The sequence below is a fragment of the Neolamprologus multifasciatus genome, chromosome 14 (assembly GCF_963576455.1).
Source record: "Neolamprologus multifasciatus chromosome 14, fNeoMul1.2, whole genome shotgun sequence".
In the NCBI taxonomy this organism is placed as follows: Eukaryota; Metazoa; Chordata; class Actinopteri; order Cichliformes; family Cichlidae; genus Neolamprologus; species Neolamprologus multifasciatus.
This window is the reverse complement of record NC_140452.1, coordinates 28,238,137-28,259,107: the sequence shown is the minus strand read 5'-3', so window position 1 is coordinate 28,259,107 and position 20,971 is coordinate 28,238,137. Positions and strand designations below refer to the sequence as shown.

Genomic DNA, 20,971 nt, shown 5'->3' with positions numbered 1-20,971 from the left:
ATTTTCCTTGCCAAATAACTTGTGTGTGGGGACACGGCAAATGACTCACACGTCCAGTCCAATAGACAAGTGACCATCAGTCAGCTCCATGTTACACTTCAAACACTGAAATGATTTTATGGATGTCGAGTCAGGCTCACTTGGAAATATTGCGTGCGAAATGTTCAACATTTTGATCTACCCGCATGTACATTCAACCACACACACACACACACACACATACAGACACACACCCCTACTAAACCCCCCCTATCCCTCCCTCTGGGCAGTGTGTATGCATCTGTAAACTTGCTTGTTTCTGTAGCACCACTCTGGGACCAGCAGTTGATTGGCTATCTTCAGATGTCAGTGATGCTGTTAGGGCCCTAATTAGCGAGATGCATTCTCATTTGTTGATCTTTATCGGGAACCAGATGTTTGGAGGGAGGAACTAACCTCCCGCTCCCCCCGCCACTGTCCCAAAGAGACTGTTACCCTCTTGTTGATGTAAAGCAGCACCCCTAAAGACCACTCACCACCCCACGTTCCACTCATCCCCCCTCCCCCCATGCCCATTTGCAAGAGGTCTGCTTCATTCTCCAAATAAGCAAACATATATTCAGGGCTGGTGCATGGAAAGGGTGTAGCTCAGTTGGAAATCCCCACTGAAACACTTTCATGTTAGAAGTAAAGATACGTCAAGATCGAAAGATGTAAACAAATCAAAAAGGCTTGATACACATACCATAGTATGTTAAACATTATAAACACTGATATGAAATTTCTTTTTATTGTCTCTGAGCAGTCGAGTCAGTGTGTGAGTGTGACAGGCCAAAGCCATGCGAATGCTGGGTGATGTCAGTTGGAAACTGTTTCGCAGCTCGTGGGCTTAATTGTGGGATAGGGTTTGTTTGCTTGACGTACGGACACATGGCAAAACTGTATGTTAGAGAGGAACTTACCCAAGTTCTCTGATCTGGCAAATGAAACTGAGGGGCGGAAGAGAAGGAAAAGAGAAAGCAGTCAGAACCAGAAAGTGGCGCATGAATCAACAGCTTTTGATTGGACACATATGGGTACAGAAGGGATGATGGGCCTTGGTGCAATTAACTTTGAATGAGCAATGAGCTGCCTATCTACGGAGTTATGGCGCTGGAATTATATGAGGCTCTTATAGTTTCCAACACTTCCTGGTGTTCAATAAGATCATTATAGAAGGCTACAAATTCAATTCCAGTATGTAATCTAAGCCAGTATTGGCTAGCAGTAAAATTTCCTGCCAGGAAATAAAAAGCTGAATCACTAAAGGTTGAAAGAACTTCCAGCCCCCTCAGCTTTGCAAGCTCTCTTTTAATATATTGCTCAAGAGTGACTCAGGTGACTGAAAACAAACCTCCTCAAAAGTACGCGGAACAGCCCATCGCCTGGTCTGGCTGAGACCTACCCTGGTCTGGTATTTGCGGGAATGATTTGTGTGTCCAGACATCATAAAGTCATAAAGATGGCCTAAGCACTCAGTTAGTGTTTCTACTGATAGGACACCTCATTAAGGCATGTGGGACGGCCATGTGGCTGCTGCAGGCTGGACCCATGCAGCAGTCTGGACAGGGGACATAAATCAGACAAATGAAACAGCCTGTAAAAACCAGACCTGAAACAGCCAGAAAAGAGAGAAAAAAAATCATGTGCCTGAGAAAGTGGTGTTTTCACTTTCCAGCAGACCGTTCTCACCCGCGGGGGAAGATTGAACAAATGAACGTCAATGCAACATGTCATCGACATGCATAGACACAGACCCGCGTGCACGCATGGACACACACCCGTTAAATGGAGCCTCACGCTGGAAATACTGGCACAGAAAACCCAGGGGCAGAAACCGTTGCTTTAAGAGCATATCATTTTTTTATATTGTAATCAAAGACATATTATAGGAAGATGTGTCACAAAGTGGCCTTTCTTTCTGAAACACATGTGTTTCGGGGAGCCAGCAGCGGGCTTAACAGGCAGTAGCTTGGGTAAAACTAGAGTCACGTGCTAATCCTCATTAATCCAGTCTGGTCAGCCTGTGATAACCATTAAGGATAAAAGCTCCTTGTAGAAAGAATCATAATATGCACTGGTTGGTTAAATTACATGATGCTGTCACTGCTGTGTACATAGGAGGCCAAGAGTGGACTTGTAAGCTTGAATTGTGCCATTGTTTGATGGCAAGACCCATGACAGCTGTGATGAAACTCGTACCCTTATAAATTAGGGCAGTATAGGCATCTAAATCATCAACTTTAAACTTAAATAACTAAAAGAGTAAAAGTAGTAGGTAGGAATGTGCTGCTGAACTGGTAAAAATGCAATATTTAATCCTTTATGTTGTACCCGGTATGCATCCTTTCCCAAATTTCCCCAATTTCTATGAAAGCCACAGTTTAAACCTACCTGTGGATGGAAAAGGAAGCCCGGAGCGGGTCGCATGTACTTGTCTTTCAGAGTCTCAAACGGATCGCTCATTCTCCTCTTCTCAACCCTGCTAATAGTAGATTTCTATTAGCTCTTAGTGGTTATCAGTGAGATTATATTCAGTTTTACAAAATAACTGACAAACTTTGCAAATCTGTATGCACATTTGCAGCATGTAGAAGTAATTACATTTTTTAAGTACTGCTATTTAACCAAATAAAGGCTTAGAGAGTTACTGGTAATAACAATACCTATAGATGGGGTCCATGAAGAAAGGGGTGGGCCTAGCATGTTGTAAGGAAGTGTCTGCTTTTGGGATCTCCACCACTCCTTTCTCCTCTTCGTAATTTGGATTCTTTTTTGTCTCCTCCTCTCTTGGATTACGCCCACGGCCCCTGGCCCCAAGGCTCAAATCTAGTGGCTGATCCTGACCCATAGATTGGGCCATTTCTGGTTTGGAAGACGCAAAGGATGCTAACTTTTCCTCCTTTCGCTTGGTGGTGAGGTCAAATGGGGACTCGGATGAAGACTTCCCTTGGGCCTTCTTGCAGTCATCTGCAGGTGATTGTGGCTCCCCCTTCAGGCCTGCAGTTCTGAGGTCCCTGTCTGGGAAGGGGTAAACCGGAGGAGAGAACGCTGGGAAGAAAGGCAGTGGAAACATAGAAGGATAGGGAAGAGACCCAACCTTCTTGTCCTGCAGGCCAGCTAGCCCTGTGGAGCCAAAATACTTCTCGGCAATTGAGGCAATGGCCTTAATAGAGTCATTCACAGCTCCTGTTACAGCTGTGTGTTCGTCCAGCGGGGACGGGATGAGGGAAGGGCCTGGAAAGTCTTTAGCAGCGCTGCTGCCCATCAGGCCGGGGCTTTGAGGGCCTCCTTCACTGGCCTTCCTCTTTGGACCTTTTCCGTTTTCTCGAGCAGCCCCCCTCTCCCTCTCACTGTCCATGTCGCTTTCGAGCTCGGAGCCTGACGTGCTCTCTAGATCACTTCCACTGGGTGTGCTGACATCATCCAGGTCGCTGCTTTCAGACTGGTCACTCTGCTTGTTCTTTTGCTTGGTATAGGATGAGCCCTGGCTGTCTGACACTGGCATTTGACTTCCAGGTGAACCGCCGTCTTTGCGGAGAGCTTTGAGAAGTTCTTGAGACTCCTGAGCACCAGGGCTTGGAGGCAGCAAAGGACTCTTGCTCAGCTCTACTCCAGGTCCAGCAACAGGTGCATGGGATGGCTGTCTGACAGGAGAAGTTGTGGCAGGAATGAGCGGCGGCCGGTGATAAAGTCCAGAGGGGAACAGGCCAGGGAAGCTGAAAGGAAATGCTGGGGCAGCAGGGAACGTAAGTCCGCTGTGATGTCGGCTAGCCCCAAAATAATCAGCAAGTCCTGCACTGCTGTGACCCATTGCAAGAGCTGATTTGTCCAAGCCGGGGGCCCCAGGGAGTGGCATACCCTGGGCAAACAGCCCTCCTGCTGTGAAGTGGTTCTTCCCTTCACAGAAGCGCCGGTGCTTGTTGAGGGAAGAGGTGGTGCTGAACATTTGCCCACAGTCCTTACATTTGATCTGTGTGCGGCAGTCAGCGTGCATGCGTTTGTGGCGGCAAAGGTTAGAGAACTGGGTGTAGGACTTGTGGCAGACTTCACCTGTAGGGAAACAGAGACAAGCATAGATTGCATCAGCCTCTGACATGAACTGAACCCCCACCCCTCCACCCCTCCCAACTCCTCATGCACATACACACCAAAATTACATAATTTAACATGACATTTCTATGCTTCAGGCCGGCTGAAGCAAAGGCAGAGGAAATGCAGCATGAGTGATACACTTGTGTTCCCATCAATACTCTGACAATGTTCCAGCAGAACAGAAAAGAAGAGGTGTGTCCAGATCCTGGAATTGTCAGAGAATCTATTTGGTTGATGGTGTGAGTCACTCGCTGCCACTCATCAGCTGCACATCAAACCAAATTCCCAGGCATCTCCAGCCCCATTGTCCTTCCAGGGACGCTCCCAGGGAGTCCATAAACAATCACACAGAGACACACATGTGTACATGCAGTCACATTCACAAAATATCCACACACACCGCAAAGAAATTGTAATCACACACACAGGCACACACAGGCATAAAGATACACACACACACACACAAACGCACACACACATTCTCAGCCTCATTCAGTACAATGGCTCTATTTTAAGTTTGAGAAGGAAGTGGAGTTGAATGAATCCTATCCTGCAGTCCGGTTCCCAGGGACAGGTCTCACGTCCTCTGCTGCTTCCCCCCCCCCCCCCCCCCCTCTCTGGGCCTCTCTAGTCACCCCCTCAGCCCCCTCACCTTGTCCCCATAGTTGGCTCTGTCATCCTGCGCTTACTGACCTTCCCACAGTCAACAGCCACACTCTCTATGCCTGCCTGTCAGTCTGTCTGTCTCCGGAGACGTACAGTGACAACACTCAACAAAAAATCCACCATCTGATGGTATCTGTTGGTCATTATTAATCTGTCAGCTATTTCTATTGTAAATGGATGATTTAATAGTGGGAATAGTAACCCATCATATGCTATTTTGGTTGTGCTTTTCACTTTTCTGTCTCTGAACTTCTGTCATGCAGAAGATGTCCCTCTTTGTCACACCCCTCCCACACTATGGATTATGTGGATTGCAGCTTGTGTTCACCCTACACTTTTAGGAAAGCAGTAAGAAGGATTTCTGGATGATTGATTTAGCTCATATTGTTATTAGATCTTCTAAACGAGGATAAGGAAGTGGTTAGGCTCACACTGTGGTTTCACTTCTGCATATTTTGGATGCTTTCCAGCCTCAAGGTGCACAAGAGGCAATTCAAGGAGATGGAGAGGGAGAACAGGAAAAAAAAAGCATTTTGGAAGCACATTTGAATAAACATCCCAGAGGAACTCCAAATGGGAAAGTTCAAGCCAGGAGTGAATGTAATCCTATATTTTAAAAAAAGAAAAAAAAAGGTGAATTTTTAGGAGCCAGAAAAATAAATTAAAATAAGGGTATTTGTGGCTAAGCTTTTTTGGACACAGCCAGGGCAATGAAGAAGAAGAAGAAGCAGCAGAGGAAGGAGAAGGAGAAGAAAAAAATTCCCTGAGCCCAGACCTTTCAATCAATTTAACCAATGAAGCTGACGTCTAGCACCGTGACATGAAACAGCAGTTTCTCAATTTCTCTAAGCGTTACCTAATCATCACCATGGGTGTGTTAGGCCATTTTAAACTGTTTAAAAAAACACCAAAGAATTTGTCTTTTAAATTTGCTTGAAATTAGTCCAATTAAGCTTCTACAATGTGCAAATTTAAGCCAAAAAAAGAAGGAACAAGAGCTATTAATGATCTCTCCTTGTGTCTATATTTTTTTTAAATACAAGTATGCCCACATAGCCTGAGCAGACTAGAAGAAAATAGCCCTTTGACTCAGTTTAGTTCTTGTGACATTTACAGCCTGAGAACATATGCATCACAGTCACACTGTGGGGCAGGATTCACCACATGTGTGTATTCTTCAGCTCTTAATAAACTGAAAAAAAAATATTATAAACATGCTCCTGTGAAAAGCGCAGCAGATAAATAATGTTCACTTGAGTGTGGGAATTAACAACCCAGCACCTCTGGGTGCTTCCCGTTCATACAAAAGCTTGTATGCACGCATCCCGCACACACTGCGTGCACTAAATCACAAATACTAGTATGCACACACAAGCACATGCATACAGACCCTACAAGAGCACTCACACAAAAAGGCACTTCGCATATGATTTCTCCCAGGCAGCCATCATGTTGGAGGCTGCTTTGTCTCTCTCTCTTTTTTTTAGACAGCTATTAGTTGTTTTTAAACCTGCATACTTTCTGCTGATTATAGCAAATGGACTCCAATTCAGAGGAAGCGCAGGGAAGAGGGCTGTACATGTGGTTGCTATTTGTGAGGAATGGTGCGTGTTCTTGAGGCAAAAGACCAGATAGGGAAATCTGAAGTCTTCACTGGAGATGCCGTCACTCCTGCCTAAGTATATGGATATTTATTTATATGTGTTTGTCTGTGTGTTTTCATGACAAAAGAGAAAGATAGTATGTATTTAATGTGCACAGATTTGTATGAGCCCACTTAAAAAAAAAACAATAAAAAATAAAACAGGGGAAAGAGGAAAAGGCCAGAGGGTGGAGGTCATAATGCTTCAGGGGATATGGAGATCAGATCTCTTGTGTGAGGTGGTGAAAGTGTGAAAGGTCAAAGGTGTTTGGATCCTGCAGGAGTTAGTGAGGACCCCAAAAAATAAGAAAAAAGAAAGTATGTGCTCAAGAAATAAAGAAACCAAGACACAAGACAAAAAAGCCTGCAAGATGTATGTCAACAAAACATTAGATTAAATCACAGTTACAAGCAAAATCAAGGTTAGACAAAGATTCAATGATTCAAACTGAATTACATGCTCTTTAAAATGCTGTTATTATTATGTCAGCAGTGTGCGAGGCTTGGTGCAGAAAACAGACTGCATGGGCCTTTCTAAAGAAACGTCTTTGCTTCACTGCAGTATATTATCACGTGTAAACCCTGTAGAACATTACAAGATTAGTTCTGGAGAAAAAGACCTGCAGAAGGATGAAGTGATTTTTTTTTTATCCAAAAAACACATTAGAAGGCAAGCCAAAGCATGTCATTACTGTTATTCTTATAATGTACTGAGTAGACTTACATAGGTAGGGTCTTAGTGACTTACACATGAAGGGCTTGACACTGCTGTGGATGTGCTTATGCTGTTTGAGGCCTGAAGACGTTGCAAACGTCTTGCCACACTCAGAACAGGCATGAGCACGCGCCCCGACGTGCTGCGAGCGAATGTGCCTTTGGAGGTTACTGGGGTCTGTGAACACCTGCTGGGGGGAGGAACCACACAGACACAAGGGAGGGTTACTATCTGCTTCTAAAATAATGTGCAGAGGGGACACATGTGCACAAATATCTGCATCCCAAATCATGAAATATTCCCTTCAACAGTCATCACTTTACCTTTGAGCAGTTTTCACATTCGTAGTGCTTGCCACTGTCGTGCGACATCTGATGTCGGATCAGGTTCGATTTCCAGTTGAAAGCCTTGGGACACTGGTCACACTTATATTCTCTCTCCTCACTGTGGGACAAGCTGTGGGCCTCCAGGCTGCAGAAAAGAAAAAAGAAAAAAAGACAATGAGAAATTTGTCTTGTATCACATGTCTGTTTGTCAGCACTTGCTCGAATAAATTATGGGATGAAATGTGTCCATCCAGTTACCTCTGAACATCAGGGAAGACCTGGTCACACTCTTTACATTCGTGTAGTCCTTGGGACATGTGGAGGGGTCGCAAGTCTTGAGGTTCTTGGGCTTTCAGGTCATTGTCGCCTCCTAGATTACATAAGAAGTTATACAAGCAGCTCAAGCAGCAAGACAATTAAAAAAAGCTTCATTCACTCGAAAGTGGAAGGTTTTAAAGTCGTCCTCATGGCTAAAGCGTACATCAGATTCACCTTTTCCACAGAGCACTACTCTATGATCTCATTTTCAGTTGCTCCGATGAGAGACAAAGCACTTAGATCATTAGTGTCTTGGTCCCAGTTCAGCAACACATGTTTCTCGACACTCTGTACAACTCTATTTTTATGGTGGTAGAAAAAAAGTAATAATAATGAAAATTCAAACCTGGGTTCAGGAAGGAGGAGGGGGGCATCCCACACGGCTTCTTCTGGTGGTCCAGCAGCTGGTTGCGGGACTCAAAGTGCTGGTCACAATCCTCACAGCGGTACTGCCTCTCCTCTGCGTAGTGCAAGGTGTCGGGGCGGGAGGGGGGAATTAACATAGAAAAAAAACATTTGTGAGATATGTTTACAGCAGTGAGAGAAAAAAACAAAACATTTGTGTCTGTGCATGCGTGAGGTGCCGACCATGAATATCAGGAGCCATCGTATCACATGAATACTCTTCAGCCTTCATGAAAAGTAGCAGCTCCTGGCCAGGAAAAATCTCTCTGGTGACTTTGTAGAATATCTGTAAGACACAAAATATTTTTATGACTTAAGCAGAAGTTTTCAAATCAACCCTTGAATCAAAAGAGCCCCGCAGATACGTATCAAAGAATTTGCTTCAGTCGTTTGTTTTATAGTAAAAATGTTGCGTCAGTCACTTTGTGTTAACTTGTCTCTTCTAGGTTGTCGATAACAGCACGAGGCAAGCGTTGCGGAGGTCACAGGAGGTAGCTGTACTGTACAGGCATGAGCATACACACATGATTGTCATAGCACCACCGCACACGCAGAAGAGACATATACATAAAAATACACACAGTCATTAAGTTGTATTTACTCATCCTGTAAGGCATCCATCTTCATGAATACAAAAAGAAAACACAAACAACTGCTGAATAAATATACTCGTCTGTAAATACTCTACACAGTAATGCTTGTAGTGGGCAGGAAGTGGCAACGACTATGTGGAGAGAAAGCTAATTAAACAAACAGCCAGCATAACGAACTATTATAAAATCAGCATTGTGTTGATTGACCATTTTCCCAATAGGAGAAACTTCCAGCTGTGCGATCAGTTTGTGTTATTTAATGCACCTATACTGACTTACGTGTACAGCATTTGTACATAAACAGTTTTGCTACGGCTAAATATGGGACCGTGCATTTTGAGTGGGGCAAGTCATATTTAAGAATCAGATGAGAGTCCCTGGGACTGTGGTGCTTCCCCTGGACACACAATAGGCTTTCTTTGTGAAACAATCACACATGGAGTTATATTTGGCACGCTTTGGACGTTTAACATATTACCTTCCTTTGCTGTGTCAACATGACAATGATGATAGAGGAATTTATTAGAAATGCGACGGGGGTGGGGGGTGGAGAGAGTTGCTTCTGGGAAGGCGCAGGTCACAGATACGCCGCTTATGAAGGGAATTCCTGACTGAGGGAACACAAGAGCCGCCGTGGCTCCTGAGAGAGTTAAGATAAATATCTCGGTCACAATAAAGATCATGAGGTATGCTTCGGACTATAATTATTTGTGTCATTGTTCTTACTTCTGGCAACTGATATAATACTAAATGTGACACTACTGAGTCACTGGAGTACAGGGAGCTTAAGTAAGTCGGCCGGACCAAGGCAGAGCTCTTGCGTGTCAATAACCTAGGAGTGATTGATGCATCGTAACTCATGTAGTTTTGTGGTAGCATTAAAGTATGACTTAAATTCAGGCATTAAATGAATATGACCTGCCAAGAAAATCAGTGGGAGGGCAACAGGGCCTGGAAGTCTGACTCCCATTACAGGGCTGAACCGGAGTCATTACAGTTATCCAGACCAGGGGAGACATATTACATAATAACCACCAAATGGAATCCATTTTTATGATTTATTTATTTATTTTTTAGTATTTGAGAATTTTTTTTGATTTGCCTTCATTTAACAAGGAAGGCCAGTAGTTATTGTTAAAAGTTGGGGAATGTTTTTCCTGCTATGTTGAAGGTAGCAGATCTAGTATGAATAAAGAGAAGTGAACTGTGAGGGTCCCAAAACTATAATCTCTGTCATACCCTACTCTGCCCTCTGTACCAGAGATGCGTTTGCATGAATCTGGATCGTCTTTTTGTAGATCGCACATGGGCGCACAGACAAAGGGGCTCTCAAAGGGCCTCAAAGGGCACAAAAATATTGTGATTCAGAAACAATCAGACATTGGCGCAAACAGACATGAGGGACTGTAGGGGTTCCGCTCTGAGAGACTGATACTGAGACTGAGCAGGAAGGCTCTTTGGAAAGTCATCAGAGCGCCGTTTAAAGTGCCAAACATAAGGCCAAAGGGCCAGAATCACTCCAATTGGAAAGCTTTGGAAAATCTGAAGGAGTGCACAGAATTTGAACTTTTAATTGTATTTTCAAACAATTTACAGCTCTGATTCTATTGATAAAGACCTCCCCGGTTGCCATTCATACTACAGCAAATAAATAGGTTATAGATAAACAATTGAAAGACAAGAGAGAAGTTCCTGGTTTTCCCAGTATCGACTATATCTGCTTTTATATCTATATCTGAATTTTTTTATACCTTTATCATGTTGAAAACTGAGATGTTCTTTTAAATCCCACTTCTTTTTCTTATATTGAGACATGTCAGGGATTATGCATTCAGCTAAATGTATTTACACTGACAGAGAGGGGTGTTTCGCTGGTCTGGCTAACTTAAGGGTAACGATGTTAAATTAGTTTGACATCCCTGGATGATAGCCTTAGAACATAAAAATTAATGGACACTGTTAAATTTGTTCACATTTGTTCATAAAAAATACAAAAAAAAGGTCCACAAAGAACGGCAGCAAACAGCAGACAACAGCCATACCGAAGTCTCTGTCAGCAAGAAGCACTCCTGGCTCTGAATCTGACCTCTGACCTCTCTCGATTAGACCCACTCTGTACTCTTTACACAAGAACGTGTATTCTTGGAGCAGTGTAAGCACACTCAAGAGGGTGATTACGAACAGGAGGGGGATTTCTCCCTAGCGGCTCCACCCCTTCCCTGAGGGTCGCCACAGATAAACAGTGAAAACACACACATACACATAAACAAAGAGGCAGCGAGTCACTGTGTGTCCCAAACAGGACACACCGTCTTTGACTCTTGGGGTCATCCTTAGCATGTCATGGCCACACACACGCAAACATTTCTTTTTCCAGCAGTCAAACAGTGGCTTAAGATAATTCTGGAGATAAGATAGTCAGGGTGTTTGAGTTCACACCAAAAACCATAAAAAGTGTTGAGATTCTAGTTCATGTTTTATCCAAAAACACCCCGATCTTCTCTTAAACATTTTCTTTTCTTTTATATCAATACAAAGAGCTCAGTATGTTTTTTTTAAAGGATATGTTGCCTTTTTTGTCTGTATGCGTTAGTTTATTAGGTCACTGCTTATCTTCCTCTCTCTGTCATACACTCTCCCTGTCAAAGGTTAAAACCACACGAGGATCAGAGGCTATAATTGGATAAGTTATTACCTTGACACCATTAGTCATTAGCAGAGTAAACACAGTCACATTTTCTGTGTCCACACCCTGTTGGCCGATTCCTCTCGCCCTCTCGCACACAGACCGCATTCAACAGGTATGTTAACCTACGCTGTCCCGTCCCAGTAAACTCTCAGTCTGGCTGTTTGTTTTAGTACAAAAACAAAAAAATCCCTTAAAGTCTCAGGCTACTTTAACACGGGGCCACACTAAATTAAAGAAGCCACATCGGATACGAGCATTCGGTTGAAACATTTCCCCAACGCTGTTTATTTTTAAGCAAAGAAGGGGAAAAAAGTGCAAAGCATAATTACAATATAGAAGATTGACCACAACATTGTGCTTAGTCAGCAGTTGCATAACAGCAACATGTCCACATGTGTTGTGGCCTCTCCAGCGGGGTCATGCTACATGTACAGTATGTTTGGCAGTTACCATCACTTGGCTTCTAAATGAAACCCTTTCGTGACTTAGATAGCAATAAAGAGTATGAGCACACAATGTGCAGCTGCTTCCAGCAATTTGGATGAACATGCTGGCTTCCTTACATGCAAAGGAAGCAAAGCAAAAGCAAAAATTGTTTTGGTGCCTCTTTAGTGGCATAGCATCAATGTCAGGTAAAAAAAAGTTACATCTGTGAATTAAAAAAAAAGGCTGTAAATCTTCTAAAGTTGTCATATGAAGCATTAAATCGTGTGGAATTGCACGGTCTGATCTCTTCTTTTTAGCTGAATGTGGTCCAATACCTTTATCTCACTGAGCTGGAATCACCTCCAGTGTATTTACATAGTGAATGGCCGTCAGTGTTTTGCTAATATGCCCCAAAGCCACTCTATCCCACTCAATACTGAGTGAGAATCAATAGAGCGAATGAGATTAACGCTCATATCCCTCTGCACTGTCTTATAAAAGGCTCTTCGGGTCTCGTTGGATGATGTTAATTACACTTTTAATCAATTTTCCCTTCAATTGACTCAGTAGAGTCAGGAGCACAGCGAAGGGTTTGTAAGCGCTAATTGCCCCGATTATATTAACAACAAAACGTGCTGGCCGTGGATGGATCTGTGGAAGCGGCGCTAAGGCTGCATCGTCTCTGCGTGTGTGTTAGCGTGCGAGCGAGGATGTCTTGCGCACTAGGGTAGGAATTTTCAAACATCAAAAAACTATGTAACCGGCCAACTTTAAAGAGTTCATTCATTTAGAAATAAAATGAGAACCTGCATGTATGATACTTGGCTCGCTTAATACAGCTCTTCTTATTTCTAAATAAATTCAAACCTGTGAGCTGAAGCATGCTGGATTAATTACAAATTTCAGTGTGACTCACAGACTGTGACACCTGCCATCGCCTTCCCTCTCCGCTCTTTCCTGTTGCTTTCCACTCTGACGTGTCAAATATATAAAGTAGTCAAACAGAAAGGTCACCCAAATAAAGGCTGTCCTTGTTCATTTCTTTTAGAATGACCAAAATCCAGCTAATATTATTATTAAAGAATAACTTTAGCTTTTTAAATTTCAACAGCTGAAATTGAAATATCTTTAAACTTAAAAATATTCAATGTATTCCTTTGCAGGTCCTCTATTACTTCCTGCACAGTCCGCTCAAGTTTTCCATGCAAAGGGGTAAAAATAAAGACGTTTATCCTGATGGAGGATGGCAGATGAGTAACAAATGAATTGAGAGAGAAAAAGAGAAGAGAAAGGGGAAGTGGACTTGCGAACAGTTCCTCTAGTAAGAAATAAACAGACGTTGTTCTCTCTCTCTGCTCCCTCATTCATTCCTCTCTCGCTCCCACGTTCTCCTGAGATTGCTCATAAAGTTTTATGATAACCAGAACTGGGTCAGAAATAAGAGGACGGAGGCCAGTTTTACTCACGCTGGCAGGGCTAAATTGAGGCTTGAAAAGAACCAGGCCCAAATAACGACCAACACGCCTGGAAATTGCTGTCGCTGTATGACACTGCCTTAAAATCAGGCCGTACAACAAATCATCTCTGTTGAGCGCAAGGCAAGGGACGATTTGTTTAAACTTGGTTTTGAAGGACGACTTTACAGAACAAGAAATATATGAGCCCGGAGCAGCTTAGTCGGGCCCTTCTGTGGAAATCTGGTGATGCTACACGTTATGTGGCGGCTGTGTAATGTGTGGTTTCAGGCTGCGTTTGGAGTCAGCACTTCTATGTGGCAGTAAAAACCTGTTGGAATCAGGTACTGTGTGTTTTAGCGTTTCCAGCTCAGAATGAGGAGCGCGGGGAGTCATCTGAACCGCAGTGAACAATTCACAGTCCTTGCAGAGTGTGCGTGTGGGTACACACACACACACATGCACAAAACACACACAATCGTACATGCATACATGTAGGAAACACAGGCACTTACAGGTGTGGGCACATACTTCAGACACACAATAAAACACTTGACACACTCACAGCAAGTCAATGAACATAAACGTCTGTGCACACAGGGACACAAAAAAAGCCCTCATGAGCACCAGCACACACACAGACACACACACTCGCACACAGTCAGTACCAAAAACTGACAGCAGCTTTGACCACCCTATTCAGTCTATTCATTTTACAGATACAGACAGGCATTGTGAGACGCTACACTGTGTTTTCAAAAACACCAATGTTGGCCGGAAGGCTTAAAGACAGCACATTGTGCTGTGTTGTGACAGTGTGTAATACTTAACAATCACCTCATCATAGCCATGTCCGTGACCTGTCGGTGCCTTACACAGCCACCCAAGCAGAACCACAGTGTTGACAGCGAGTCACACCTCGTGCAGAGGGCAGCTCAGGAAAGCTCTCCTCTGCTTGTTTGTCTCTCTGTGTCTTTTTAAAAAAGAGTGGCTAAGTACTTCTGGAAGCCTTCTCCTTCTATCCCTCTAAGAGAAGTGATACACCTATCTCCCCTCCTTGTGAGGAAGAGAACACAACAAAAACATACATGTCTGACAGAAGAACAGGCCAGATCTTTCTTGGAAGATGTCGATCACCTTTTTATTTCTTTTTCTTTTTTCAGGGAAAAGGCAAACTCGGTGCATCTTTTCCACTGTGAGAAATTTCTGCATCTAATTAGCACTAATTGCGAGTGCTGTATTTAGAGCATGTTACCAAGCACTATAATGGAGATTTTGCAGAAATTTCAATGGGCGACGTTAAGCAGGAAATTTAAATGGACCACCAGTGAGAAGTGATGACAAACACGCCAGCTAGATTATGTTTTTTATTCGGGTCATGCGATGGTATGCTGCGCACACGCGTCAAATAAAGTTTAGCCTCTTGTGTTCCTGTCACAATGTGTGTATGTGTGTGTGTGTTTCTGTGTGGGAGGAGCCCCCGCCATGGCTTTGCTGAGCTGAACAGGCCCCCATGTATACAGCACGCACCTCTGCACAGCCAGGTGAGCAGCAAAAGGATGGTGACATTCCTGGCATATCTAGGAGTTTATATCGCAAGCGTGACTAGGAAGTGTGTGGAACTATCATCTTGGCGGGCCGCCTCTGATCCTGCCCTGTGGTCCTCGCACGGCAGAAGCCAGTGCACAATTACTGAAGGAAAACACACGCAGATAGCAAGGAGTTTCTATGGTGCAATGTCACATAAGACCTGTGCGTGTGTGTGTGAGTAAATTAAGGGCAGGGTGGGCCAGCGGCTCTCGGGGCTATCTGACTTAGATCACAATAACACCTTTTAACACAGCAGCACGCAAACGGGACAGCCGTCGGAAAATACAGGGAAGCTTTCTGGCTTTAGAAAAAGGCTGAGTGTATTTTAAATGCTCGATTCATCCTGCCAGACATTTAAAAGACACATCAGCATTTGGGAGTTCAAAATCGAGTAATGCAGATGTTTTCTCCCTCTCTCTTTCCTTCACATCCTATTTATCTCGCACTTTGTTGAGGTTGTTTTGCCAGGTGGGCTGCGAGTGACCCGTCTCCTCGTACCTGATCATCTATCTGGCACGCTGTCAGGTTGTGCTGCTTGGCTGCAGGGGCAAACTGGATGTGCTTCAGCCAGCTCCCGATATCTGGTTTGCTGGCATCCACGCAGAATTTTACATGGCCTGACCCATCCAAGATCTGCAAGGAATGAAAGACAGAGAGAGAGCAAGAGATCAGACTTTGATCAGTATCAGTCCAGGTTACTGTGTCCAAACACTGACTAACCACATACCTCCCACAGAGAAAAGAACTCAAATGTTAGGAGCAGGTCTCTCTCTCTCTCTCTCTCTGACACACACACACACTTTTAATATTATTATTATTTGTATTGTTTTGAATATAAGACAGTGAACATTGTGTATAAATGAAAAGAAAGAGGAGAAAAACACTCAGTACCAAAGTAATTTCATTATATATCTGAGACCTTTTTAAAGCTTCAGAGGCCTGTTGAAGAATGATGTCATTACCATTTAAGTAATAAAAATGGAAATCATATTCATAAATATTCTTAAGATGCTAAGTGACGTCAATAAGTCAGTACATAAGGAAGACAAAAAAGCCAAATAGTAGGTTCAGTAACAAATAAAAACATGAATTATTATATGCATTCATTTCATATTAGCAAAGGTTTCTTTCAGTTTCACTTTGGACCGATCGCTCCTTTATTATTTTGTTACAGAAAGGAAGAAAAAAAGAAATGTAAAAATCTGCCACAAAATGAAATACATCCCTAAAAAATCTATTTGCATTTAACCTGACTCTAGCTGACGTTTGAATTCGTTTCTTTAAATGTAGTTGCAACGAATAAATGAACCATAAGTTACTCATTTTAACTGCAACAAGAACAGTAAAAGATAATAAACTACACACAATGGCTGTGACAATAATGAACCAGGGGGACAGCTTTGTTCCTCTCATTGGCGAAATCAACAGAAGAGCAACAAACACAATAGAAGTGAATTATCATGCAAATCATATCATCGGTGGACTTTTATCGTTTACAAAATATTCGCGCAGCATTTCCACTCGAACGAATCGCGAGCGCTCTGACATTTTTCATGGCGCGGCTGTAAACTTTACTGGGGAACAAATCAACTGCAGGAAACCGCGAGTGATAAGAATTATGAAGACAAGCCGATTGTTGGGATGCAAAACGGAATCTCTCTCTCAGGGTCACAAATCTGTCTTTATGTCTTTGTGTAACCTGCTGCTGAATAAATATTTAGGTTACATAAAGCCCTTTGTCCGCGCTAAGAGAGCACCTAGTCGTGTATTCTGTAAACTACACCGCAGTCTTTTTAACTAATAATTTAAACGTTAAACTTAGTTCAGCAAGATGGATGAGCGAATAAACTCCTAGATGTGCTTTTTCTTTCTCTGCGTGTAAGAAAAAAGAAAGTAAAAAAATAAAAAATAAAAATAAAACCTCAGTGAAGCAGTTTTTATTTATAAAAGTCTGCGTGTTCTTACCGTGGTGACTCGTTTTTTTTTTTTTAAACTGGCGTGCCACACTTTGAGCCTCTTGGGATAATAACAGCGGTGGTTAACTGAGTAAAAAGTGACACCGTAAAAAAATAAAAATACAAAAAAAAAATCGCCCTGGGAATTAAAAATAAAAGTAGAAAAATATTTTTTTTGCTAATGACGACTTTTCCAGATTTTTTGACACATTAAAAGAAAAAAAAAAAAAAGATCGGTGTGCGGTTGTTTTTCGGTCTCTTCAGGTCTCCAATCCGCGGGACGAGTCGACTTGTCTCGCTGTCTGTGTGTGTGTCTGTGTGCTGTCTCTCACACACGGCTCGCTCGGCAAAAGTAAATCCCTTCTCACTACACTGTCTCACAGACAGCGCCGACTCCGCGCTTCTCCCCTCGCTGTCCCGCAGACGTCGGAACTGAAATCCCCTCCGGTGCATCAACTTGATCCTAACTTTTTTTTTTCTCGCAGCGGTGCGCTTCGAAAGGCTCGTCCGCTCCTCTCTTGTCACCCCTCCTGTCCTGACGCAACCAGGTGTCTTCTAGTAGCCATTCAACTTTTCATTTTTCTCTTCCTCCCCCCCCCCCCTCCACCACCTCCTCCTCCTCCTCTTCAGCCAGTCGGGATGTGTCGTCTGTGTGATAGCGGAGATATTCGGGGTGGGGGGTGGCGGGGAGATTTCAGGCATCGCCTCCCTACTTTGCGCCTCGCGGATACTTGTGTGTGATGTTTCTCATTCAAAAAAAAAAAAAAAGAGAGAAAAGAAAAAAATAAAGGATGATCCATCCTTATTAAAAAAAAGAAAGAAAAAAAAGGAGAGGGGACTCCAAGCAGGGAGACTGTCTTTACACATGTCCCCGGAAAGCAGAGACTCCTCTCCGCAGTAAATTTTAAAGTGACAGAGGCCCGGGGTTGGAGAGGGTGAGCGGGGTCAGGGAGAGGTCGGGATGGGGGCTTCTAAAGGGATGAACTACACACACACACACACACACACACACACACACACACACACACACACACACACACACACACACACAGTCTGCACACTTTAATGAAGGAACATACGCATCAAAGTCGTGAATTATTATCCACCTTTTCTTAAACCTCTCAACAATTCCGGCGTTTTACGGTGTTATTAAGAATTGAATTTAAAGGGGCTGCAGTGTGTTACACGTTTCTTATTTGAGCTATCTTATCATTCAGACTTGAGCTGTATGCGAGGGGGGACGAGTGATAATAATAATAATAATAATAATATTACTACTAATAATAGTAATGATAATAAACAGCCTAATTGTTCTCTCACACTGAGATCTGGGAATCTCTATATGGGCCATTTGATGCCCATGCGCTACATTTTAGGACCCTAGCCTACTCACCTGCTTTCCAAAGCTCACCTCTACATACAACACATTTACTTTTCAACATCAGCTTGGGTTAGTTATTTCTGAATCTGCGTTAAAAAATAAAAGAAAAAAAACACAACCTTTAGCTCTGCGTGCGCCTTCGTGCACCTGCTTTGCCATCAAGATGAGACCAAATGTTGGACATTGTATTTCTTGAGTGTGTGTGTGTTTTAATCTCTCAGTTTAAAGCTGAAACTGATACCGTGAACAATCTGACAAGGGTAGAGAATAACACAGAAACGTCCTTGTTGTCAGTGAGCGGAGTTTATTAGGCAGCTTATAAAGCCAGAGAGAGCGGGGCTTTGGCTGATGAGAGCAGATGATGATGGATAACTCCTTACACTGTGACATTGACCTTCCATCCCAGATAATACCCATTGTTTTGCGAAATCGCGGAGCAAATGTGCAGGAAGGACAGGAAAAATCATGTGTAAATAAGGCAGGACCCGGCCACCGATTCCCATCGTCTCGCGCTCCTTGAGAACCGAGGAGAGACCCCGGTCCGCCCGGTCATTGATTTCCTGCCTCTCCTCGACTTGTCCATTGTTGGAACCCTTTTTAATTTAGCCATAAATTGGGAAAGCTCAAGTCGAATGAGCTGTTCTATTTTCTTCCTGTCAGGATGAGGGATTTGTTTTATGATGCATTGTGTATTAAATACAAGTAATCTGGGAAAGTGATTGCTTCACAGCCTCTCCGAGTCCTGATCGAGGATCCTGATAGAGAGAGAAGTGCGAGGGGTTTTGTGAAAAGGAGGAAATGTGAGAAAAAGAGGATAAACTCTCGGGGTTTGTGGTATCACCGGGGGTAAATTGGGGTAACGGTGGTATGACCCCCGCACCAACCCCCTCTCACACACACAGACCCACCTACCAACCCACTCCCCATCTCCATGCACGGGCACGTGAAGGAAAAGCTACAATTCTTTTTCCAGTCAGGAGATGGCGTGCTCAGCTGAACTGAACTTCACTAAAGAAGTGTGAGTGGGGACTTGAGAGTTAAAAAAAACTAATTAGGTGATTCGATTTGTTGCTGCTGTCAAGTGAGCTAAACCCAGCACGGACTTTTGTCATTTCATAATAAAATCCCTCACGACACAATCAAATTCAGAATAAAACCCTGCACATTTGTGACGTATAATTTGGTGATTTGAATGTCTATTTATGACAGCGCTGAGCAGCTGCACTGCGTTATCTCTACACACACGAGCGATCTAAGTTTGTGTGGATATTTTAGCAAAGGGAAAACAGACTCCAGCTGTCACGCGACAAAATAATAACACAATAAAAAAATCTATTACAAATAATAATAAAAAAGTGCCCAGCAACGAGCCTACTTTGCTATAAGTCTACTTTTTTTTGTTGACTTTCAATCTTGTGCGCAAAACATCTACACAACAAGGCGTGTAGATCATAGGTGGGCCATGAAAGATGTGTACGACTTGAATATATAATCACCTGAACGAGCTGCCATAAAAAGCTCTCGAGTCCGCGCTGAAGAGACCGATGGGGGTGAATTTAAAACACTTGTTCCTTTAATAAACCGCGAGAATGATTTGCGAGTCGTTGCTCTAATTTATATTTTGTTTGCCGTAAACGCCGTTCTGATGTGCCCGGATTTAATAGACCCGTTTTATCAGAATTATTTCCACGCCTTTGTCATAATGATTGTGACAAACGGTGGGATGGCGAGGTGGAAAAGCTGTTTATCAACAAATTACAAACCAAACACACGCAGGCTTCAGGGTATGTTAGTTCCGACTATATCATGCAACACAGCGTTTCATACTTATTTGATTGGGGAGGATTAAAACGTACAGCATCCGGATAATGTTTAAAGTGCTGTGAAATTCTTGAAAAGGAGTCTCAAATTGCTCAAACCCCTTTTTTTGCTTGCGGCTTTCTTGTTTGCTTTTAGGAGTTCGGTCACGCAAAGACAAATTCATACATGCATATAGACACTTTTTATTTGTTTATAAGATCAATCAGCTTCATATATTATCTGAGATTCGGCTTCATGCGCTAACACACTTCCTTCTTCTTCTTAAAAAATCCATTAAATATCTTTTAAGCATTTTCTTCTATTTAGAAAAAAAAAGGAAAAGTGATTTAAGTTTCGGTGCTCTGCAAAGTCAGATGGGACATGCTGGAGAAGAGGGGGGGATTCCCGTGTGGGTTGCAAACTGACTCCAGCAGCAAGCGAACTTGGAGAGCCTATACCCGCTGCAGCCGAGGGGCCACATGGAAACACTGGGAAGGCCTGTGTGGTGCATTCCAGCACATCCTTCAGGAGAGAGCGAGAGAGAGGGGAGAGAAAGAAAATATCGCGGCCAAATCCACATGAAATAGTTCCACTGTTCATGACGAGACCTCCTATTGACACGGCGAAAAGCTGCATTAAGTCTCCATCGTGACTTTATATACACACGCCCCCCCCCCCCCCCCCCCCACACACACACACACAACCATCTTTTCCCCTCGCTTTTTATTTCTGCCTAAATGTGGGGCAATTCAATCAAGTGGTTAAAAAAAAGTCACCCGGGGCTCAAAGAGACGTCAGCCTCCAGACGGCACAACACTCTGCGGCTTTGTCTTTTAATTAGCGCATTCATCAGGCAATAGGTGCGCGCAGGAGAATGAGTGGCGCAGTTTCAAGAGTC

General features: G+C 43.3%; 1 protein-coding gene across 13 annotated transcripts in view; it reads right to left on the bottom strand.

The window, feature by feature from the left end:
- Window positions 1–20,971, bottom strand: part of mecom (MDS1 and EVI1 complex locus) — a 129,148-nt gene that overhangs the window by 9,603 nt on the left and 98,574 nt on the right. The window contains exons 1-10 of one of the 13 annotated variants that reach the window (XM_085184317.1): window positions 16,903–20,730; window positions 15,436–15,570; window positions 8,369–8,471; window positions 8,127–8,240; window positions 7,721–7,832; window positions 7,460–7,607; window positions 7,146–7,326; window positions 2,685–4,071; window positions 2,413–2,503; window positions 942–968 (exon numbers count right to left, since the gene is read on the bottom strand). In XM_085184317.1, coding sequence (XP_085040443.1) covers window positions 942–968; window positions 2,413–2,503; window positions 2,685–4,071; window positions 7,146–7,326; window positions 7,460–7,607; window positions 7,721–7,832; window positions 8,127–8,240; window positions 8,369–8,417 — 2,109 coding nt within the window. In that variant the 5' untranslated portion in view covers window positions 8,418–8,471; window positions 15,436–15,570; window positions 16,903–20,730. Of the gene's footprint in view, window positions 1–941; window positions 969–2,412; window positions 2,504–2,684; window positions 4,072–7,145; window positions 7,327–7,459; window positions 7,608–7,720; window positions 7,833–8,126; window positions 8,241–8,368; window positions 8,472–15,435; window positions 15,571–16,902; window positions 20,731–20,971 lie in introns of those variants that run through there. The other 12 variants (XM_085184306.1, XM_085184304.1, XM_085184305.1 and 9 more) reach the window with 12 other exon arrangements.